At 44.6% G+C, this 19,461-nt stretch overlaps 1 protein-coding gene across 1 annotated transcript in view; it reads right to left on the reverse strand.

The window, feature by feature from the left end:
- Nucleotides 1-16,847: 16,847 nt before the first annotated feature.
- Nucleotides 16,848-19,461, reverse strand: part of LOC142213684 (fatty acyl-CoA hydrolase precursor, medium chain-like) — a 65,069-nt gene continuing 62,455 nt past the window's right edge. Inside the window, exons 12-13 of the mRNA XM_075282113.1 lie at nucleotides 17,267-17,339; nucleotides 16,848-17,167 (exon numbers count right to left, since the gene is read on the reverse strand). Of these exons, the coding sequence (XP_075138214.1) occupies nucleotides 16,981-17,167; nucleotides 17,267-17,339 (260 nt within the window). The 3' untranslated portion in view covers nucleotides 16,848-16,980. The remainder of the gene's footprint in view (nucleotides 17,168-17,266; nucleotides 17,340-19,461) is intronic.

Consider the following 19,461-nt stretch of genomic DNA (forward strand, 5'->3'; position numbering starts at 1 on the left):
CAACGTGTTTCGGGGACTTGATCCCCATGTTCAAGTGTTAAAGAGGCAAAGTCACAAACAAAAATCCCAGTATATAAAGGCACTGTCCTGGTTGGTTTCGCCTTTGAATGGGCAGAGCCACGACGGGACCAATTTACATATGCGAACACTGACTAACAGAACACAGCCAGTGTTTGCATATGTAAATTGGTTCTGTCGTGGTTCCGCCCATTGAAAGGTGGAACCAACCGGGACAATGCCTTTATATACTGGGATTTTTGTTTGTGACTTTGTCTTTGCCTCTTTAACACTAGAACATGGGGATTAAGTCCCTGAAACGTGTTGTGTGTTTGAGTATCCAATAAAGTAATTCTTTTATGGTAAGAAGCGCAGATTCTTACCATCCTTGGAATTTCCACTTCTTTTTCCTGCATATTTTCGCTTGGACCCCATCCGGACACTGGGAAGACCTGAAGCTACCTTACAAGCGCTCATAGTAGTTGTGACTCATCACAGCCACCCCAGGTGAGAGGCCAACTGCAGTAACCACGTGCTTCCTACAATCACTTCTGCGGGTTCTGACATGTAGTTTTGGTCACTCTCCCGTTATTGTGAGTTTTCCATCACTACACATTTAGCACTTTCATCCCACTGTGTCACACTCTTATTTGCTTTGTGTAAAATCACAGTGATACACTATGTGCCACTCGGTGTTGTTCTCTTTTTAAAATTTTATCTAGGCCCCAGGGAGGAAAAGAAACAAGCTGAGCAGCTCATAAAAAAACTGAGCCAACAGACAAAAGAGCCAGCCAAAACAACCTTACCAGCAAGCGGGTAATAACAAAAAGGAGGGGCAGACCAAAAAGTCTGCAAAATAACCATATTCCTTTCTCCTCTAGGAAGAAGAGAAGGAAGAAAGAAGGAAGAAGAAAAGAAAGAAGAAGGCTGGAATACCAGTTCTTAAAGGCAAATATACATTCTTCTCAAACCATATAGAAGGACACAGAGCTTCCTTCATCTGTCCCACCACACAGGGCAGAAAAAAGGGTCTCTGTGCCCTCTTATAGGGTTGTGTCATGCATATTTTATGTTAATTAAAAATTCCACGTGTCCTACCAGCATACAGGGACAGAAATACCCCACATTGTGCTGCTGGAAGGACGAAAGGGAAGTTATATATTCTTCTATTATATATATTTTTTAAATTGAATGTGCAATAGAAACAAATTCATGGAAATGACCCAAGACGTATATAGCAGGTTGTTAGTAATATCAGGGTGTTGTCATTAAGTTTTCTGTGCTAATAATCCAGCCATGAATCACTCAGGATTACCACACCTTGGGCTCAACAGTAAGGGTGGCATTGTTTGCCAAGAGAAATACAGCCAACAGAGATTGACCAACTGTGTGTTTCTGTGTCACAAACCATATGATTATACAGGAATCAGTAGTGTTCATTTGCTCCTCACCAGTCCCAAAGAGGTGCTGTAGAACTGATTTTTGGGAAAGATGGGTGCATTTCATATCAATCTATTATTAGTGTATGTGAAGTCGACCATTACTATTCAGCAGCCAAAGTATACAGGGTGATTCAAGAAATATATTGCAAAATTATAGCCTCTGTATTCATAGCCAATAGAATAGAAACAAATTTATTATAAAATATTTATGAATAAAATGTAACATAAGAACAAATATCTAAGACTGGGTAGACACTTTTCAAATTTGCGCACCAATGGTCTTACCTAACTCATACTTAAAAACTAGAGATGAGCGAACAGTGAAATATTTGATATTCGTTTTGAGTAGAGCCTCAATATTAGACTACTCGTTCGAATATCGAATCCCATTATAGTCTATGGGGAAAAAATGCTCGTTTCAGGGGAAACCACTATTCGACTAAAGGAGAGTCACCAAGTCCACAAATAGCAGGAGGAGAGTGTTTAGGAGGAGCGCTGTGCAGTTAAAACGCACGGACCCCATTATAGTCTATGGGGTCCGTGCGCTTTAACTCACAGTGCTTGCAGTTGCGCTGATAAAAAGTAAGCTCCCTCGTAACAGCAAGTTGCCAGCTCTCCCGACTAGCAAAGACAAGCTTGCTGCAGAACCAGCGTTGATTTGCTGCAGGCTCGTCCTTGCTAGTCAGGAGAGCTGGCAGCTTGCTGTTACGAGGGAGCTGACTTTTTCTCATAGGAATGAATTGACCAGCATTGATTGGCCAGTGCACAGCAATCAGCTAATCAACGCTGGTCCTTTCGGAGGCTCGTCTGTGAGGAGGCAGAGTCTAAGATCGGACCACAATGGAGACTGCCTGCTTCTAGCAAGGACAAGCCTGCTGCAGACCCCTGAGTATAATGATCAGAGGCCCGAGAGAGGTAATAAAAAAAAAAAAAAAAACACTGCTACTTACCTCTCCACGATCCTGCCAAGCCTCCTTCCTAGTTGTCTGGCGTCACATGAACCCGTACTGCGGCCCAGCCAGGATCGGTAAGTAAATAGGGCCCGTAACGGCCTATTAAAAAAAAAACAAAAAAAAAAAACGCAGCGGTTGCGGCTGTCACTGGGCCCCCTAATGTCCCTGGCCCTGTGGCAGCCACTACCACTGCTACCAATGCTTCCCTTGTGTCCTGCAGCAGCACAATAATGGGGAGATAGTAAGAACAAATCCTTAGGGAGGGCCCTCTCAAGACTCCGAGCCCAGAGATTTTATAATGATTAATGAATGTAGACTGTAACCTTCATTGTTATACTTATGTGGTAAGACCTACCAAGGCAGAACAGATTTTTGGCACATGAGAACATGAGCCCTAATTTTGGCATATCATAAAGTTAATACATTTATGAAAGTCTGTACAACAGAATTATAAATATAGCTAAATGTATGAATTCATAGTCTTAGACAGTACAAAGATTAACAGTTTTGCATAATATGCCCCATTATCTATCCAGGTTTTAAGTTTTAACTGTACACTACAAAATTTCCACTTAGTTTACTATAGTGATACGGCAAATGTTTAGTCAGTAGTCTATTTCTGTCCAGAAGTGTGCCAGCAAATCCTTGGATAATTACTCCAAAATTTCAGTGATGAGTCCTTGGTATCGACCCACACAAAGACATCCCAAGGGGTTAGGTCTAACAATTGTAAAGGCCAGCACATTATTGGTGAATTGTTGTTTCTGGCACAGCCGATCCTAAGGTCTGGTAGAGTTTAATTCAGACTTTGGTGAAAACCCAAATATAAATGTAGAGGTGCACATTGCTGCTGCCAAACACATTCTATCTGTGCAGTGTACCATTCCTTTATCAACAGGCTCTTCTCTTGCACATTTCAAAACAAATTCTTGCAAATTTCAACACAAAAACCCTTTTCTTGCTCCAATGTCACTATTCTGTTTCACTGCACATTTGGCTCAGAGCCATTTTAACATATTGGTGGTCCCAGTACAAAAGGCTTGTCAAATGTTCACCTTGGGACCCAGCCATTCCTAGTTACACCACTGAGTATACAGTACCCCTGCTGTTGACTGCAGAGTATACAGTCCCTCCATACAGTACAATGGAGCAAACAAAGAAAAAAAAAAAATACTCACCTTTCGCCTACTGTTCTCTTCTGTTTCTGGTCCCAGAGGCTTCAGACACTGGGTGAAGACACAAGAGCTGATGACCAGGTGAGGTGAGTATAGCTTTTGTTATTTTCCTCACCTCCTCTGGGCCTCTCTTTATTATACTGTGGGGTCTGAGGAGACCCTATAGTACAATAGGGTTTTAGGTGTAAAAAATATAAACTGTTGCAAAGGGATGGACAATCCACTTGCAGCTGTTATGCTTTGACTATAATGTTGAAAAAAACTGAATTGGTTGAAAATCCATTTTTTTTGGAGGACAGAAAAGCGTGGTAAGATATTCTTGTCTATCAAAAAAGCAGACATGGACGGACAATTGACCAAACCAAGTCAAACGCAGCATTTTTGTCTAGATGTCCGCAGATAGGTTTTTATAGTTGTTTTTGGTCACTGACCATTTACTACTGATGTTACTTTAACTATAGGCCACTGCTTTTGCACCACCTTTTTTGACTTACCATAAAGCCACATAGTAACTTTGGTTGGACCGCCTGTCTCATAACTAAAGACTGCCGTGTGACACCATGTGACTCCTCCAGTAATGTAAGTGAATGGAGTCACCCTATGACCTGAGTGTGCTGCGACTGCTGATCCTATATCACAGCTCACCTTGTATAATAATCAGTCATACATAACTTCTGGTTTTTCCACTGTCAGTCCAGGGTCAGGTTGTCAGGAAGAGCACTGGGGGGGTATATCTAGGCTATAGGCATCATCCTCTTGTCCCGCATTGTGCTGGGGGCTGGTCTGTCCAGTTTTGCTTGTTTTATTACTTGACTGTAACAGGATTAAACAGTAAAATCTGGCCTGGACTCCAAAAATAAAAAAACAACAAACAAAAACCCTCAAGTCCTTCAAATTGTTATATCAGTTTCCAAGGAAAGCTGGGTGATAACCAATATATCTGCCATTACTGTATCCACTTCAGACTCCTGAATGTTATATACATCTTCTGCCGCTATATCATTGCTAATCTGACATTCACTAGTCTGCTGGGCCTAACCACTTGGGGACGTCACATCCCATCCTCTTTGCAATGACGCTACAGATGAGATAACATTTGTCACCATGCTACATTTTTTCCTGCTTAGCCAGGAGATACAATGTAACTGCACTATCACGATGAGAGGAGTGTCATCGTCCCTTGCTGTGCTATCACGGCCTGAGCAGTAAATTACATCACAGCATGTGACCATTGGGTTGGGTACAAAGAGATAAGATCAAGACTACGTAGACTACCCCTAATCTGAATGTTTTATGTGTTAGGAGTCCACTGAGCAGATAGATAATGAAAATAGATTTAAGATTAGGGTTCCCCCTACTGTCCAAGGGCAGGTATGCAGATATTCAGGTGGACTTTATTAAAGGGGTTTCCAGAATTTAGGGGAGAGTCAGGAATGGCTAGGGGGTATAAAACAAACAAACAAACAAACAACAACAACAACAAAAAAGACAAATTTAACTAATCCTGGTACTTTCTGATCCTGTCCTGGTCACCTTTCTCTCCTATGCAGAAACTCATTGTGCCGAAAGCATAGACCGACATGACCACTGACCTCAGGGGTCGCTTGAGAGGGATCGGTGACATCAATCACATAAAATTACTAGTTCTCTACCAGCAACCACTGAAGCCAGTGATTGTGAGCCCCTCCACCATCCGTGGTGGCCATTTAGGATTGGGGGAAATATTTCCTAAGGCTAATTGATTTGTGATGTATGGGTTTTTACCTTTTCTGTAGATAAATCAGGGCAAGCATTTCCCATACACCTTCCCTTTATCAATGTCATCTGCCATCCTTTGGATGAACATGATGGACATGTATTTTTCCCAGTTGTAATAACTATATGACTGTGACTTGCACCTTGGGCATGTGGGCCTGAAGTGGATTGCTAAAGTAGATGTTATCTGCTGTCCTACATAGGATAACAAATAAGCAAGGTGAGGAATATCAGATATAATAATTGTAGATACATCAGCTCAGCAGACACAATAAGATTAGATACAACAATTTAGTAGGCACTTTCACGGCCATGTAAATGTAACACACTACGTCACAGTGAATTATGATGGAGTAAGCGCTCAAATAGCTATAGCAATACTATACTGAACCAACATAAAGCTAGTGCTATGGCCAATACAACTCCATAATACAACGAGCTCCATCCACATGGATTATGTTTCACTTCTGAACATGGTCATGTGAATAAGCCCTTATATACAAATGCTCAGCAGACTTAACCACATGAGAAGCTTAGATACATGAAATTGCTAGTTGACTTTTGAATTAAGGTAGTTCTTGCAAAAACAAGAACCAAACATTTTTGTATGGTGCATAGGTGCCGCTATGTGAAAAATGTAAGATATAGAGGTTGAGCCACAAAAGTGATGCAAAAGTGAGGTGAGTTTAAGTGGAACAGGTCTGTTTGCTTTAAGCCCTGATACAATGTTTTACTGAATTATTTTACAATACGAGGGCTGAACCTGGAAGGAATGTGCATGAGCTGACTAGGGTGAAGTTCAGGGAAGAATATCCCAGTTACATGATCACATACAACACACTCTACAAGGTGTACACCTCCTGGGTGGAGTAATGACTGTTCAGTACATGTAACAATGTGCTGCTGTCATTGACGTAATGACATATGTAATATCGATGTCTTGGGACATCTACCAACTGACTGTGAGTCACTAGGAAAGGGTTAACAAGGGGAATATATGCCTTCTTTGAGCTGGAGATACTGCAAAATGAGAAATTTCTGAAATTTAAATAGACTAGAGCTTGAGCTTCACCACGTTTTCTGAATAGATCATAATCTTTGATACAAAAAGGAGACGCTCACAAGTCACATTGTGCAACCTCATTACATAGGATGTACGGTACTTTCTTGTACAGAAAAGGGGTGACAGTAAAATCCTAGTAGGGAACCACCACTTAGTAGCGCACCAGCATTAGTAAAAATGACGCAGTGTAACAAATGCAAGGCCCTGTACTGCCTAAGGAAAGGGCCATGGACTGAAGGGCGTGAGAGATGTAGTTTTGATTTGAAATTGGTGACGTTTTATAAACAAAAAATGGGGAGGGGGAGCAGGAGTATAAAATACTGTGAGGGGCCGTAGGCCTGTGTCTTACCCTCTACATCGGTGTGAGGAACACCCGCCCACCCTGCCCTTTTATAGATCCTGTCTCCCCTGGTATTTTTCGTTTTCTCGGTTTTTCTTTTGTTTTTTCAGGTTCGTTCCCAATTGGCGGGAGTCCATGCCCAAGATGGAGGAAATCGAGGTCCTTCATGCCCGCTGATCCACAGTGGGGCATTCTGGCAGGAGGAAGAACACCAACAGGGAAGAGATTTGGGCATGGCCGTATGTGTATTTTGGTTATTTTGTTTTGGTGATTCATGTTCTTTGGTTGATTGTTAAATTATGTTGGTCAGTAAACTGTGGCCAACCCCACGTTACCCACATTTAGGTCTCTGTTGTGGTTATTGATAAATTGGTAATATAAGGGGTTTAATCATAACTAAGTCACCAAGAGTCTTACAAGGGGTTCGTAAGTTCATTCACTCCAACTTCATCTGCTGCAGACCCACAGGAGATTACTATGAATATACAGTATATATGTTAGCTCTAGTAAATCGGTCTAGGACACCTTCTCCACCATCTTTGCAGGGGTACAGGTGTCTGGTTCCAGCCACTTTTTCACCAGGTGAATCAGGTCGTACATCTGGGATCTGGCAGGCTTGTCCATATGGTAGCTCCAGGTATGTACCCGCCGGGCACGGACAACAGTGGTTACCCCCAGCCGAGCAAGAATTTCCGCCTTTATTTTGTCATAGTCCTGGACATCTTGCTGGCAGAGGTCATAATAGGCCTTCTGGTGTTCACCGGTCAGATAGGGTGCAATGACATCAGCCCAATCAGCAGCTGGCAGTTTCTCCCGTTTGGCCACTCTCTCAAACACAGTCAGGAAGGTCTCCATGTCATCATCTGGGGTCATCTTTTGCAAAGCTCTTTGCACAGCCCGCTTCTGATCTCTGTGCTCCACAGGTCTTTGCGGGCTAATGACAACAGTCTCTTTAAGGAGAGCAATTTGCTCCATCAGCAAACGATTCGTTTGTTGTTGCTGCACATTGGACTGTACAAGATGCTTCAGTATCTCCTCCATAGTCTGGGTCTGTATAGCGACAGCAGCCTTTACCCAGGACATAAAAAAATTTCTCCAGCAAGGAGTGGACGTGTTGTTGCCCCGAGCAACCGCGGTATACTTGCATCCTCCACCAATTGTCAGGGTCTGGGGTTGCTAGGTGGGGTGGCATAGACACACAAGTCCAGTTTCTTTAGTCCAAAACAAAGGTAGAGTTTATTTTCACTCAAAAATATAGCGCAGCAACAAAAGGAAACAATACAAAAATAAATACCTGCCCGGCTAGGCGCTAACTAAACATAGAATAGGTTACCTCACCTAGAATAACAGAAATCAAGAGCCAGTTGAATCATTCAGGACACTGCTCCAAAAAATATGAGCTCTCTCTTTGGCTCTCCAGCCAAGCTCTGCCCAAAGTCTGCTGCTGGAGCTGACTTCTTAAACGAATTCTACCATTCAAACTTTTTTTTTTTGTGTGGATAAGACGTCGGAATAGCCTTTAGAAAGGCTATTCGTCTCTTACCTTTAGACATGATCTCCGCCACACCGTTCCTCAGAAATACCAGTTTTTACCGGTATGCAAATGAGTTCTCTCACAGCGATGCGGGTGGGCCCCAGCGCTCAAACAGCGATGAAGGCGTCCCCACTGCTGCCAGAGAAGTGTCTCCAAGCGCTACCTCCTTCTTCGTCCATCGCGTCATGTTCAATGTCTTCTTCCGGCGCAGGCTCGTAACCTAGCAGAGCAGAGCACAGCAGACTGCACAGACGCACAGGCCACGGGAAAATGGCCGCTAACAATACTATGCAAGCGGCCATTTTCCCGTGACCTGTTCGCCTGCTCTGCTAGAAGTTACGAGCCTGCGCCGGAAGACATTAAAGATGACGCAGCGGATGAAGAAGGAGGCGGCGCTTGGAGACACTTCTCTGGCAGCGGTGGGGACGCCCATATCGCTGTTTGAGCGCTGGGGCCCGCCCCCATCTCTGTGGAGAACTCATTTGCATACCGGTAAAAAACGGTATTTCTAAGGAACAGCGCGGCGGAGACCACATCTAAAGGTAAGAGACTAATAGCCTTTCTAAAGGCTATTCTGATGTCTTATCCACACAAAAAAAGAGTTTTAATGGTAGAATCCCTTTAAACCTCCTTGACGAGGAGACCTCTCTGCAGCTGAGTCACTGCCGGAACATCCCCAAAATGTGGACTGGAAGGGGGTGGAATGACAGGTCCCACTACCAACCTACCTGTCATTTCTAAAAATCCAGCCCAATACTGAGCATTTACCAAAATGCTCAGCAGACGAAAGTTGTCTGCTAAGATCAAACATTCCTTCTGAAGTTTTCTCATCTCACCCACCTAAGTTGCCTGGGTGAGATGTACACTCCCTCCATTACCTGGCCAGCCATCGGCTTACTATATATATATATATATATATATATATATATATATATATATATATAGGCAGATATGGCGTAGGCCTCAGCCCAGGTGTAGATCCTTGGCTTACTGGGCCAGAAAGGGCTGCAGATCCTGCATTGCAGTTCAGTTCTGTCCTGTAACCCTGAGTCTGGTGAGACTATAATACTTCTGTTTTGTTTGTGTGGCTGGAAGTAAGTCCCATGTATAGTTAGGTTATCCTACGGTTTAGTTAGTTGCTCAGACGAGCAGGTTGTATTTTGTTTGGTTTACTTTGTGCCTGAAGTCAAGATTTATTTATTTTTGTTTTTTTTCTAAATAAAACGAGTTTGCTGCACATTTTGTGTCCGTCTTGACTGTTTGGGTGCACACCACTGCTTCTGCCAAGCTAGCTTCCCCACTATAAAATTATATAATATATATATATATATATATATATATATATATATATATATATATATATATATTATATATATACACACACACACACACTGTATTAAGTTAAGGATGCCAGTAATTTTGTCTAGCCCATTATTAGAGTGTGAATTTTTTTTTTTTTTTAAATCATTTTGGCGCTTTTTTTCCTTTTTTTTTTTTGGTGTTGTTCCAATAAACACAAAAGGAAAAAAAAGGAAATAAACATTTGCATAACAAAATATGTAGAATTACAATAGTTTTCTGGGAGAAATACTTCATTTTCTTGAAAAATTTCAGGGGTGCCACTTACTTTGCATAAACATAAACAGTTTACATACACTCACTCAGCCCACAAACACTTGACACAGACTATTCTTCTCTTAATGCTAAGATTCTTGTAGTTCCTTTGACTCAGGGATCCATACCTCCCAACTTTTGAAGAACCGAAAGAGGGACAAAATGTGCGGCGCGCATAGCGCGCCGTGGCAAATTTAGCCCCGCCCACTTTTGTGTTGACCCCGCCCACTCATTAATTTTTCATGTGCCCGCACACAGTATAATCCTCCTATAGTCACCCGTAAATTATATGTCCCCCCTCTATCTCTCCCCCAGTTTCATATACACCCTTCATCTGCCCCCAGTTTCATGTCCCTCTTCCAGCTCTGCCCCCAGATTCATGTCCTCTCCATCTCTGCCCCCAGATTCATGTCCCACATCTCTGCCCCCAGATTCATGTCCCTCCATCTCTGCCCCCAGATTCATGTCCTCTCCATCTCTGCCCCCAGATTCATGTCCTCTCCATCTCTGCCCCCAGATTCGTGTCCCTCCATCTCTGCCCCCAGATTCATGTCCTCTCCATCTCTGCCCCCAGATTCATGTCTCCCATCTCTGCCCCCAGATTCATGTCCCCCATCTCTGCCCTCAGATTCATGTCCTCTCCATCTCTGCCCCCAGATTCATGTCCCCCATCTCTGCCCCCAGTTTCATGTCCCCACATCTCTGCCCCCAGATTCATGTCCCCTCCATCTCTGCCCCCAGATTCATGTCCCCCATTTCTGCCCCCAGTTTCATGTCCCCACATCTCTGCCCCCAGATTCATGTCCCCTCCATCTCTGCCCCCAGATTCATGTCCTCTCCATCTCTGCCCCCAGATTCATGTCCCCCAATCTCTGCCCCAGATTCATGTCCACTCCATCTCTGCCCCCAGATTCATGTCCCTCCATATCTGCCCCCAGATTCATGTCTCCTCCATCTCTGCCCCCAGATTCATGTCCCACATCTCTGCCCCCAGATTCATGTCCCTCCATCTCTGCCCCCAGATTCATGTCCCCCATCTCTGCCCCCAGATTCATGTCCTCTCCATCTCTGCCCCCAGTGTCATGCCGTCCTCTCCTTCATCTGCCCCCAGATTCACGTTCCACCTCCACATTAAACTTACCTTTTCCTCCGCTCCCTCGCCGCTCTCTGCCCGCCTCTCTCCCTGACACACGCAGCTGAAGCTGCTCGCGTGCTCGCTTCGCTGCTGCGTCTCTCTCTCGCTGACACATGCGGCTGAAGCGAGGAGCTGACCTGTGTCAGCTCCTCGCTTCGCTGCTGCCGCCGGCTCCTGACTTGTACATCGCGTCTACAAGCCAGGAGCCGGCGGCAGCAGCTAAGCGAGGAGCTGACACAGGTCAGCTCCTCGCTTCAGCCGCATGTGTCAGCGAGAGAGAGAGACGCAGCAGCGAAGCGAGCACGCGAGCAGCTTCAGCCGAGTGTGTCAGGGAGAGAGGCGGGCAGCGGCGAAGCGAGGAGCTGACCTGTGTCAGCTCCTTGCTTCAGCCGCATAAGTGTTCAACTCAGATCTGCGTCCTCTGGACGCAGATCTCAGTTGAAATCGGGACATATCTCCCTCCAACCGGGACCGCGAGACATGTCACCCAAATCGGGACTGTCCCGCGGAAATCGGGACGGTTGGGAGGTATGAGGGATCTTTTGGTCATGTGATGTCATCACATAATGTGTACTGCCAAGGTCCTGTAGTCAAAGGAGAAAGAAAACTTCAGATAGAAGGCTCCTACACATAGGTGTAACTTGAAGCTCCTGGGCCCCAATGTAAAATCTGTAATAGGGTCCCCTCACAGTCCAGGACCCAGTAGTGGTTGCTAGTTCTGGAACCCCTATACCTATGTCCCTACCTGTACATATCTGTGTATAAGGGAAATATGTGGATTATTATAGATCAGGGGTGCTCACACTTTTCAGCATGTGAGCTACTTTATAAACTTACCAAGGCAAAAGATCTACTACCCACTTCTTGTGGGCGGGGCCGGGCATGTCGGCGGAGTCAGGTGGAGCGTGAGAGCAGGAGACAGCGGCGTTCTGTGGCCGCCCAGGGATCACCAGTGTCTGCTTGTTCACAGTGCAGGCTGAGAGTCATCTCTGGACACTGGCAGGCTGGGGCTGCGGCAGCCCCGCCTGCCAGTGTCCAGAGATGACTCTCAGCCTGCGCTGTGAACAAGCAGCACCCTGGCTCCCTCCATCTCTAAGAGCAGGGAGTGCGTCATCCCCCGGAGCTGCTGCTGCCCGGCGTGCAAGTGTCCGGGGTGCTTGTTCAGAGTCGACTCTCAGCCTGCACTGTGAACAAGCAGACACTGGGGATCCCTGGCTGCATCCCATGATCGACCCATACGTCCTTTGCGATCGACTGGTAGATCGCGATCGACGTATTGGGCACCCCTGCTATAGATCATTGTTATTTATAGTTTTCCCCACAAACACAGATCACATAATTGACACTGTAATGAGACAAAGTCTGTGCAGTGCTGATTATTTCATAATATGTCATTTGTCACCATCTAGTGGATTCAAAAGGGAATTGGTTTTTTTTTTTTTTTTGTTACACAAGGTCCCCTAGAAAGATTAAAGAGTAGTTAGAGCCCCTTTAATATCTTAACAATTTTCTATCAGCAAAATTATGCTGTATGAGCCCCACATATGCATGAATAGCCTTTAAAAAGGCTATTCAGGAACCGCTAATCTTATTTTAAATCCCCTCCCGTTTTAAAATAATACCCTAAAAATGAATATGCAAATTATACATACTCTGCACGGTGGTCAGTCGTGCACTGTCTGATGGCATCTTGCTGTCACGCCTTCCTCTTCTTTCTTCTTCCAGCGACGCTCTCCTGTCCTGGCTCTTCCCCGCCTTCATCTTCTGGTCTTCTGGCGGGTTTGGTTCAAATCCCGCGTGTGCGCAGTAGTGCTCCCATTGGGGACATTTTTGTAGTTCTAAGTTCCCCTTGCCAGTGGGGTAACTAGGAATGGTGGGGCCCCGTGGCGAACTTTTGACATGGGGGCACCCCCTCCCTCCCGACACCGAAGACCTCGACCGACCCCCTCCTACGCATTTCTGCGCGTTCTATTATGCCCCACAGTGGCCCCTTAACACAGTATTATCCCCCATAGTGGCCCCTGCACACGGTATTATGTCCCACTGTGGACACCCATAAACAATTATTATACTCTGGGGTCCCAGAGTATAATAATTGGAGACCCGGGGGAATAAAAACATAAAAAACTACTGTTACTTACCTGTCCCCCGGCTCCTACGCGGTCTTCTCCGCTGCTGTCCTTGTTCAATGACGTCGGACGTCACATGACCTGGGACGCAGGCTGGGTTCATGTGACGTCAGAGACGTCAGAAAGGACATCAGGAAGGAGGCCTGGCAGGATCCTGGAGAGGTAAGTAACATGTTTTTTATGTTTCTTACCTCTCCCGGTCCGCCGATCATTATACTCGGGGTCCAAAAAGACACCCCCCCCCCCCCCCCCGAGTATAATGGTAGCAGCTGTCACCGGGCCCCTAATGGCCCGGGCCCTGTGGCAGCTGCCTCCGCTGCTATGGCGGTAGTTACGCCACTGCCTCTTGCATGCGCATGAGCAGTACGCTCGCGAACCTCTTCATTCCGGAAGAACAGAAGATCAAGGCATGGAAAAACCAGGACAGGAGGGCGTCGCTGGAAGACGAAAGAAGGAGGAAGAGTGACAGCAAGATGACGTCTGACAGTGCACAACCACCCAGCGTGCACGGGTAAGTATCATTTGTATATTCATTTTTAGGGTGTTAAAATAGGATTAGCGGTGCCTAAATAGCCTTTTTAAAAGTTATTCAGGTATAGGTGGGATCTCATACAGCATAATTTTGCTGATAGAGCCCCTTTAAGTGGCCCAAATATAAATATATGTATATACCATGTTTCCTTGAAAATAACACAGGGTATTATATTATTTTTTGCTCTGAAAGATAGGTTAGTGCTTATTTTCAGAGGATGTCTTATTTTTTCCATGAGCAATACCCCCATACACCAAAAACAATTTAGAGTTCTCAAGTGCTAATGGTGGATGGGTTCTTACACACAGATATGCGACACTCCTTTCTCAGGCCCCTTGCCATTGCAGCAGCGTTCCACTGCATCCAAGTGTAGCAGTTGGCTCCCCCTGGTGACCGGAAGCAGCCACAACGTAGTCATGTCAGCGGGACTACACAATCTGTGTGTGAGAAACCAGCACTACTGGTAGTCAACTCTCTCACTAGTGCCAGCTACTAGTACCAGTGTACAGCTAGCCACCATTAAAATCGAATTTTTCTCGACACGTAGGAATAGCCTTAAGAAAGGCTATTCTTCTTCTACCTTTAGATATCTTCTCCGCGCTGCCGTTCGGTATAAATCCCTGTTTTCGCCAGTATGCAAATGAATTTTTTTGCAGGGCCAAATGTACTTTTTAGTTATACCATTTTGGGGAATGTTTATTGCTTAGATCACCTTTTATTTAAATCAGAGGCAAAACGGTGAAAAAAAACCCCCGGCGGATTGGCACATTTGATTTTGACGTTCACCGTACAGGAAAACTATTAGTAGACCGGGCATTTGCGGACACAGGGATACCTAATGTGTACGTGTTTCACAGTAATTTTCTACTTTTATATGTATTCTAGGGAAAGGAGGTAATTTAGAACTTTTATTTATTTTTATTTTTTTTATTATGTATTTTTAAAGTTTTTTTTTTTTTTTTTTAACTATTTTATTAGTCCCCCCCCCAGGGGGCTTGAACCTGCGGTCATTTGATTGCCAGTCCCATAGATAAAACTGTATTGCCGTCTATGGGACATTCTGTATATTACTATTGCGGAAGGTCATAGACTAGCTGCAATGGTAATATAGCAATGACAGGCCTAGGAGCCCTCAGTAGGCTCCCAGCTGTCACCAGAATAGGTCGGCTCCTGCGATATCGCCACTCAGGAGCCGGCCTGCAACTTTACAGGCATGGGGCCGGTGGGGACTGGCTCCGGGGGGGTGGGGGAGTATTTTTTTATACTTTGGGGGGGAAGGGGGGGGTTCCGTTTTTATGCCTGCAAATAGAATGCATTCTGATTGCGGGCATTAGCTTCGGGCATCCGCGTATAGCGGAAGCCCAGTTGCTATGGCAGCCGCTCTGCAGCAGAGCAGCCGCCAATACAGACCCGGCATCTGCCTTACAGCGGATGCTGGGGAGGGTTAGACACCGGCACAGGTAACGGGGCCTGCGGTATAGCTATGCTCCTGTCCTGCAGGAAGCTAGCAGCGGCAGGAGCGATGCTGCTATTCCGCTCTTCCGCCCCCCCTTCCCCCCAGCTCCTCAAGTCCACATCCAAGTTTGGGAGAAAACAGTGCGTCTTATAGTCCAAAAAATACGGTACTTTTTTTTTTTTTTTTTTTTACATGTACTGCTGCAGTGGTGTAACTAGGAACAGCGGGGCCCTGTAGTGAACTTTTGACATGGCCCCTTCCCCCCTTATCGATGCCTGCCGAAGACCCTGACCGACACCCCCCCCCCCCCGCACTCTCTATTATGCCCCGTAGTGACCCCTGCACACACTATTATGCCCCATAGTGGCCCCTGTACACAGTATTATGCTGCATAGTGACACCTACACACAGTATTATGCCCCATATTGTCCCCTGCACACACTATTATGCCCCACTGTGGACACCCATGAGTATAATAATCAGAGACCGAAGGGAGGGATACCAAGATAAAAAACAATGTTAATTACCTATCCCCGGCTCCGCTGCAGTCCTCAGTAGTGTCAGCCATCTTCAATGACATCTGGGACGTCACATGACCTGGGACGCAGGCCCATTTGTGAGTCACAAAAGTAGGCCTGAAGCCTGCCCGGAGAGGTAAGTAATATATTTTTTTATGTTACCTTAACTCCCCTGGGACTCTGATCATTATACTCGGGGGTCTGAAAAGACCAGAGTATTATAATAAAACTCCAGCCGGTAACAGCCTATTAAGAAAAGAAAAAAAAGAACGCAGCGGTAGTGGCTGTCGCCGGGCCCCTAATGTCCCGGGCCCTGTGGCAACCGCTACCCCTGCTACCCCGGTAGTTATGCCACTGTACAGCTGTCTGGACACTGTCTTTTTTAGTAAACTGAAGCTATTTTCGGGGTAGGTCTTATTTTTGGAGAAAAGTGGTATCTATCTATCTATCTATCTATCTATCTATCTATCTATCTATCTATCGAACTGTTACTAGGATGACGCCCAGTGGGTAGGCCAGTACTATGACAGGTATTTTAATTGCTCCAGAGAGGTATTTCGATAGCACCATATATACATCTGAATAGTATACTGTGTATTGATCTGGAAGTCACACATTTAGTGTCAGCTGTTTCATATATATTTTGAATGTTCCTTTAAGACTAACATGTGACCTTGTTTATTGTATTGTATTTGTTGCAACTTTTTTTTTTTTTAGTGTAGATTGTGAGCCCCATACAGGGATCCCAATGTCCACGCAAACACGGGGAGAACATACAAACTCCTTGCAGATGTTGCTTCTGGCAGGATTCTAACCCAGGACTCCAGCGCTGCAAGGCTTCAGTGCTAACCACTGAGCCACCATGTTGCCCCATATGTGTTGCAACTTCTGTTAGGTGTTTTGGACACCACAGACCAGGGATCAGTATTTGGCACTTCAGCTGCTGTGATACTACAATGCCCAGCATGTTCCACACACTTCTAGTGGGGTTCCAAGAAGAGCAGAGAAAGTATGGCGTTGGTACAATCTGTTCAACAACGGATTGAATGCTGAAGGTTGCCTATCCCTGACTGTATACAATACTGTAGATAGAGAAGTAAGGTCCCTAGCAGAACAGGGCAATTCAGAAGAGGTGATGGAGACAGGATTCACAGCAGAGTATTTCAGGAGAGAAGTGGAGGCAGTGACTTATCCACTCAAGAAATTCTGTTATTGAAGCTTTAAAACTCCATAAAAGTGAAATTTATTTAAAAGTAGAAATTAGATCACTGACGCTGTCTGATTTACAAGTAAAACACACCCCTGCCCCCTGCACTGTAGAGGAAATTGCTTTGCCTCTACAATTCACTGTGATCACTTTCATCCACTGACTCTGTCCGGATTTTCTCTGGAAGCACCTTAGCCCAGAACTTGCGTTTGTCCTCCTTCAGCCTTGAAGATATTTTCTGCTTTAGATTAATCTCCAGAAACTGTTCATCTGTCCCGTATTGTGGCCAAGCTGTCAGGTCAGGACCGTTGGGGTTCCTTTAGTAAACAATGTGGCATTAATATTAATGAACAGATAAGAAGGAGACACCAGCACAGTCAATGTGTAGTCATTCTACTTTAGTGTTACAGTCTTACCCAGTCCGTGCAAAGTTTGCCCAGTAACTCATCATTGTCCTGCTCAGGACTTTCTCTTCATGGGTTGCCTTTCCTGAAAAAGTAAATATCATTGTTAGTGACAGACATGCAGTCCTCTAGGAGTTGTAGTTTGTTACAATGTACAGATAACATGCATCATCCACAGGCTTTTCAGCTCACAGAGGACTGCCTGGCATTACTAGGTCAGACTGGTTTGTCTCTACTTCAGAATTGCTAATGTCTCAATACACTCAAAAGAATGAGTAAGGCTGTAAGGCTGCTTTAAAGGGGCTCTATCACTAGGAAAAGTCATTTTTAACTAATCACACCTATGCATAGCCTTCAGAAAGTCTATTTCACACCTACCTATAGTATGTAGATTGCCTCAGTGGTTTCTGAATAAGTCCGTTTTTATTCATATGCTAATTAGACTGGTGCACGATAGATCGTGCACACCTCTCCTATTGTCTTCTATGGGAGGCTGCTGCTGCTGCTGATGACTCAGCTTCCTGTTTGCTTCACACACATAGAAGATAATGGGAGAGAGGAGGCTGCTGGGAACTTCCTGAGCTGGCTAGAAGCTCATTAGCATATCAATAAAAACAGACTTATTCAGAAACCACCGAGGCAATCTACATACTAAAGGTAAGTGTGGAATAGACTTTCTAAAGCCTATACAAGGATGTGTTTAGATAAAAATGACTTTTACCAGTGATAGAGCCCCTTTAACCCCAGTGCAGACATTTTTCGATTTTTGTTTTTGACTTCCCACCTTCCAAACTCCATACATTTTTTATTTTTCCCTTCACAGAGCCATATAAGGGCTTAATGTTTGTGGGACAAATTGTAGTTTATAATGATCTCATTTAATATTCTGTACAATGTACTGAAAAGCTAGAAAAAAAAAACTGGAGAAAAACTGCATCTGTGAGACATTCTTATGGGCTTCGTTTCTTATCTTCACTGTGCTGTCAAAACTGCATGTCACCTGTATTCTATGGTTCGATATGATTCCGAGGATGCCAAATTTATATACTTTATATGGTTTTATATATAGCTGAAATCCCTTAAAGTATCTAAAACTTTGCAAAAAAAATTTTCTTGGAGTTTTTTTTTCTTCTGTATTTATTAGGCCTCCTAGTGGGGCTTGAACCCCAGGGGGTCTGATAACTAATGTGATACTTCAAAATTCTAACACATTACAATGCATTGGAAAGTGGCGGTACTTCTATTTTAGATTGCATAAAGCAGCCTGCAATAGAAATGAATGCCAGGCAATCTTGGAAGCCTTCAATAGGCTCCTGGCTGTCATGGCAATGCATCACTGGCCCTGGATCTCATTCCAGAAGTCAACAATCCTCCTCAATATGGTGGTGCTGGGAAGATCCTTCCCCATGTGCTGCCAGGAAAATGATGCCTCAACCATCTTTGACCAAGGCACCTGGGTCTTTGCCATTTAATACATATTTAAATACCCACCAGTGGCTGTATTATTAAAGTGGATGTCGGGAATGGGTTAATAACAAAAACAATAGGTCTATTCACATGTCCACTTTTTTGATTCACTATTTTATGTGCCTATCAAAACAGACACGCTCTATCTTTGGCTTCATTCACATGATAACACCCTGCACTCCCCTGTGATAAAGGTATTTTTATGCAGCTGAATGCACAACCCAGGGTAATCCTATTTCATGACTGCCCTGGGGACCACCATTAATACATACTTTACTTTTAACCAGATTGGTGTCTTCAGGCCTGCGGTTTACAAGACACCAAGGGCACAAACAGAAGATGTTTGCTTCTTGGCACAGGTGGGTGCCATGATATCATGGTATTGCACCTCCTGTGTTGAGAGACAGATGTCTTCTGTCTCTGCTCTCGGTGTCTTGTTAACCGCAGGCCTGAAGACATCGATCTAGTTAAAATAGAGCAGATCAAGAAGTGAAGGTGACGACTCAGTCCGTTAAAGGATCACAGATAGGGGAGTATATTTTATTCTTTTTTTTTTTTTGTGTGTAGGCATTTTAATATTATAAGGGGTTGTTAGCAGGGTACAGTCTGATGATAGGGTGGTAATTATACAAGGGGTAATTTATATAATGGTGCATTTATAGAAAGGCTATTAGAAGCATTATGAATACAAGGGGGGTGTTATTCACTGTATATAAGGGTTCATTAGGGGGATTATGATT

This window comes from Leptodactylus fuscus, chromosome 7, assembly GCF_031893055.1.
Source record: "Leptodactylus fuscus isolate aLepFus1 chromosome 7, aLepFus1.hap2, whole genome shotgun sequence".
NCBI lineage: Eukaryota > Metazoa > Chordata > Amphibia > Anura > Leptodactylidae > Leptodactylus > Leptodactylus fuscus.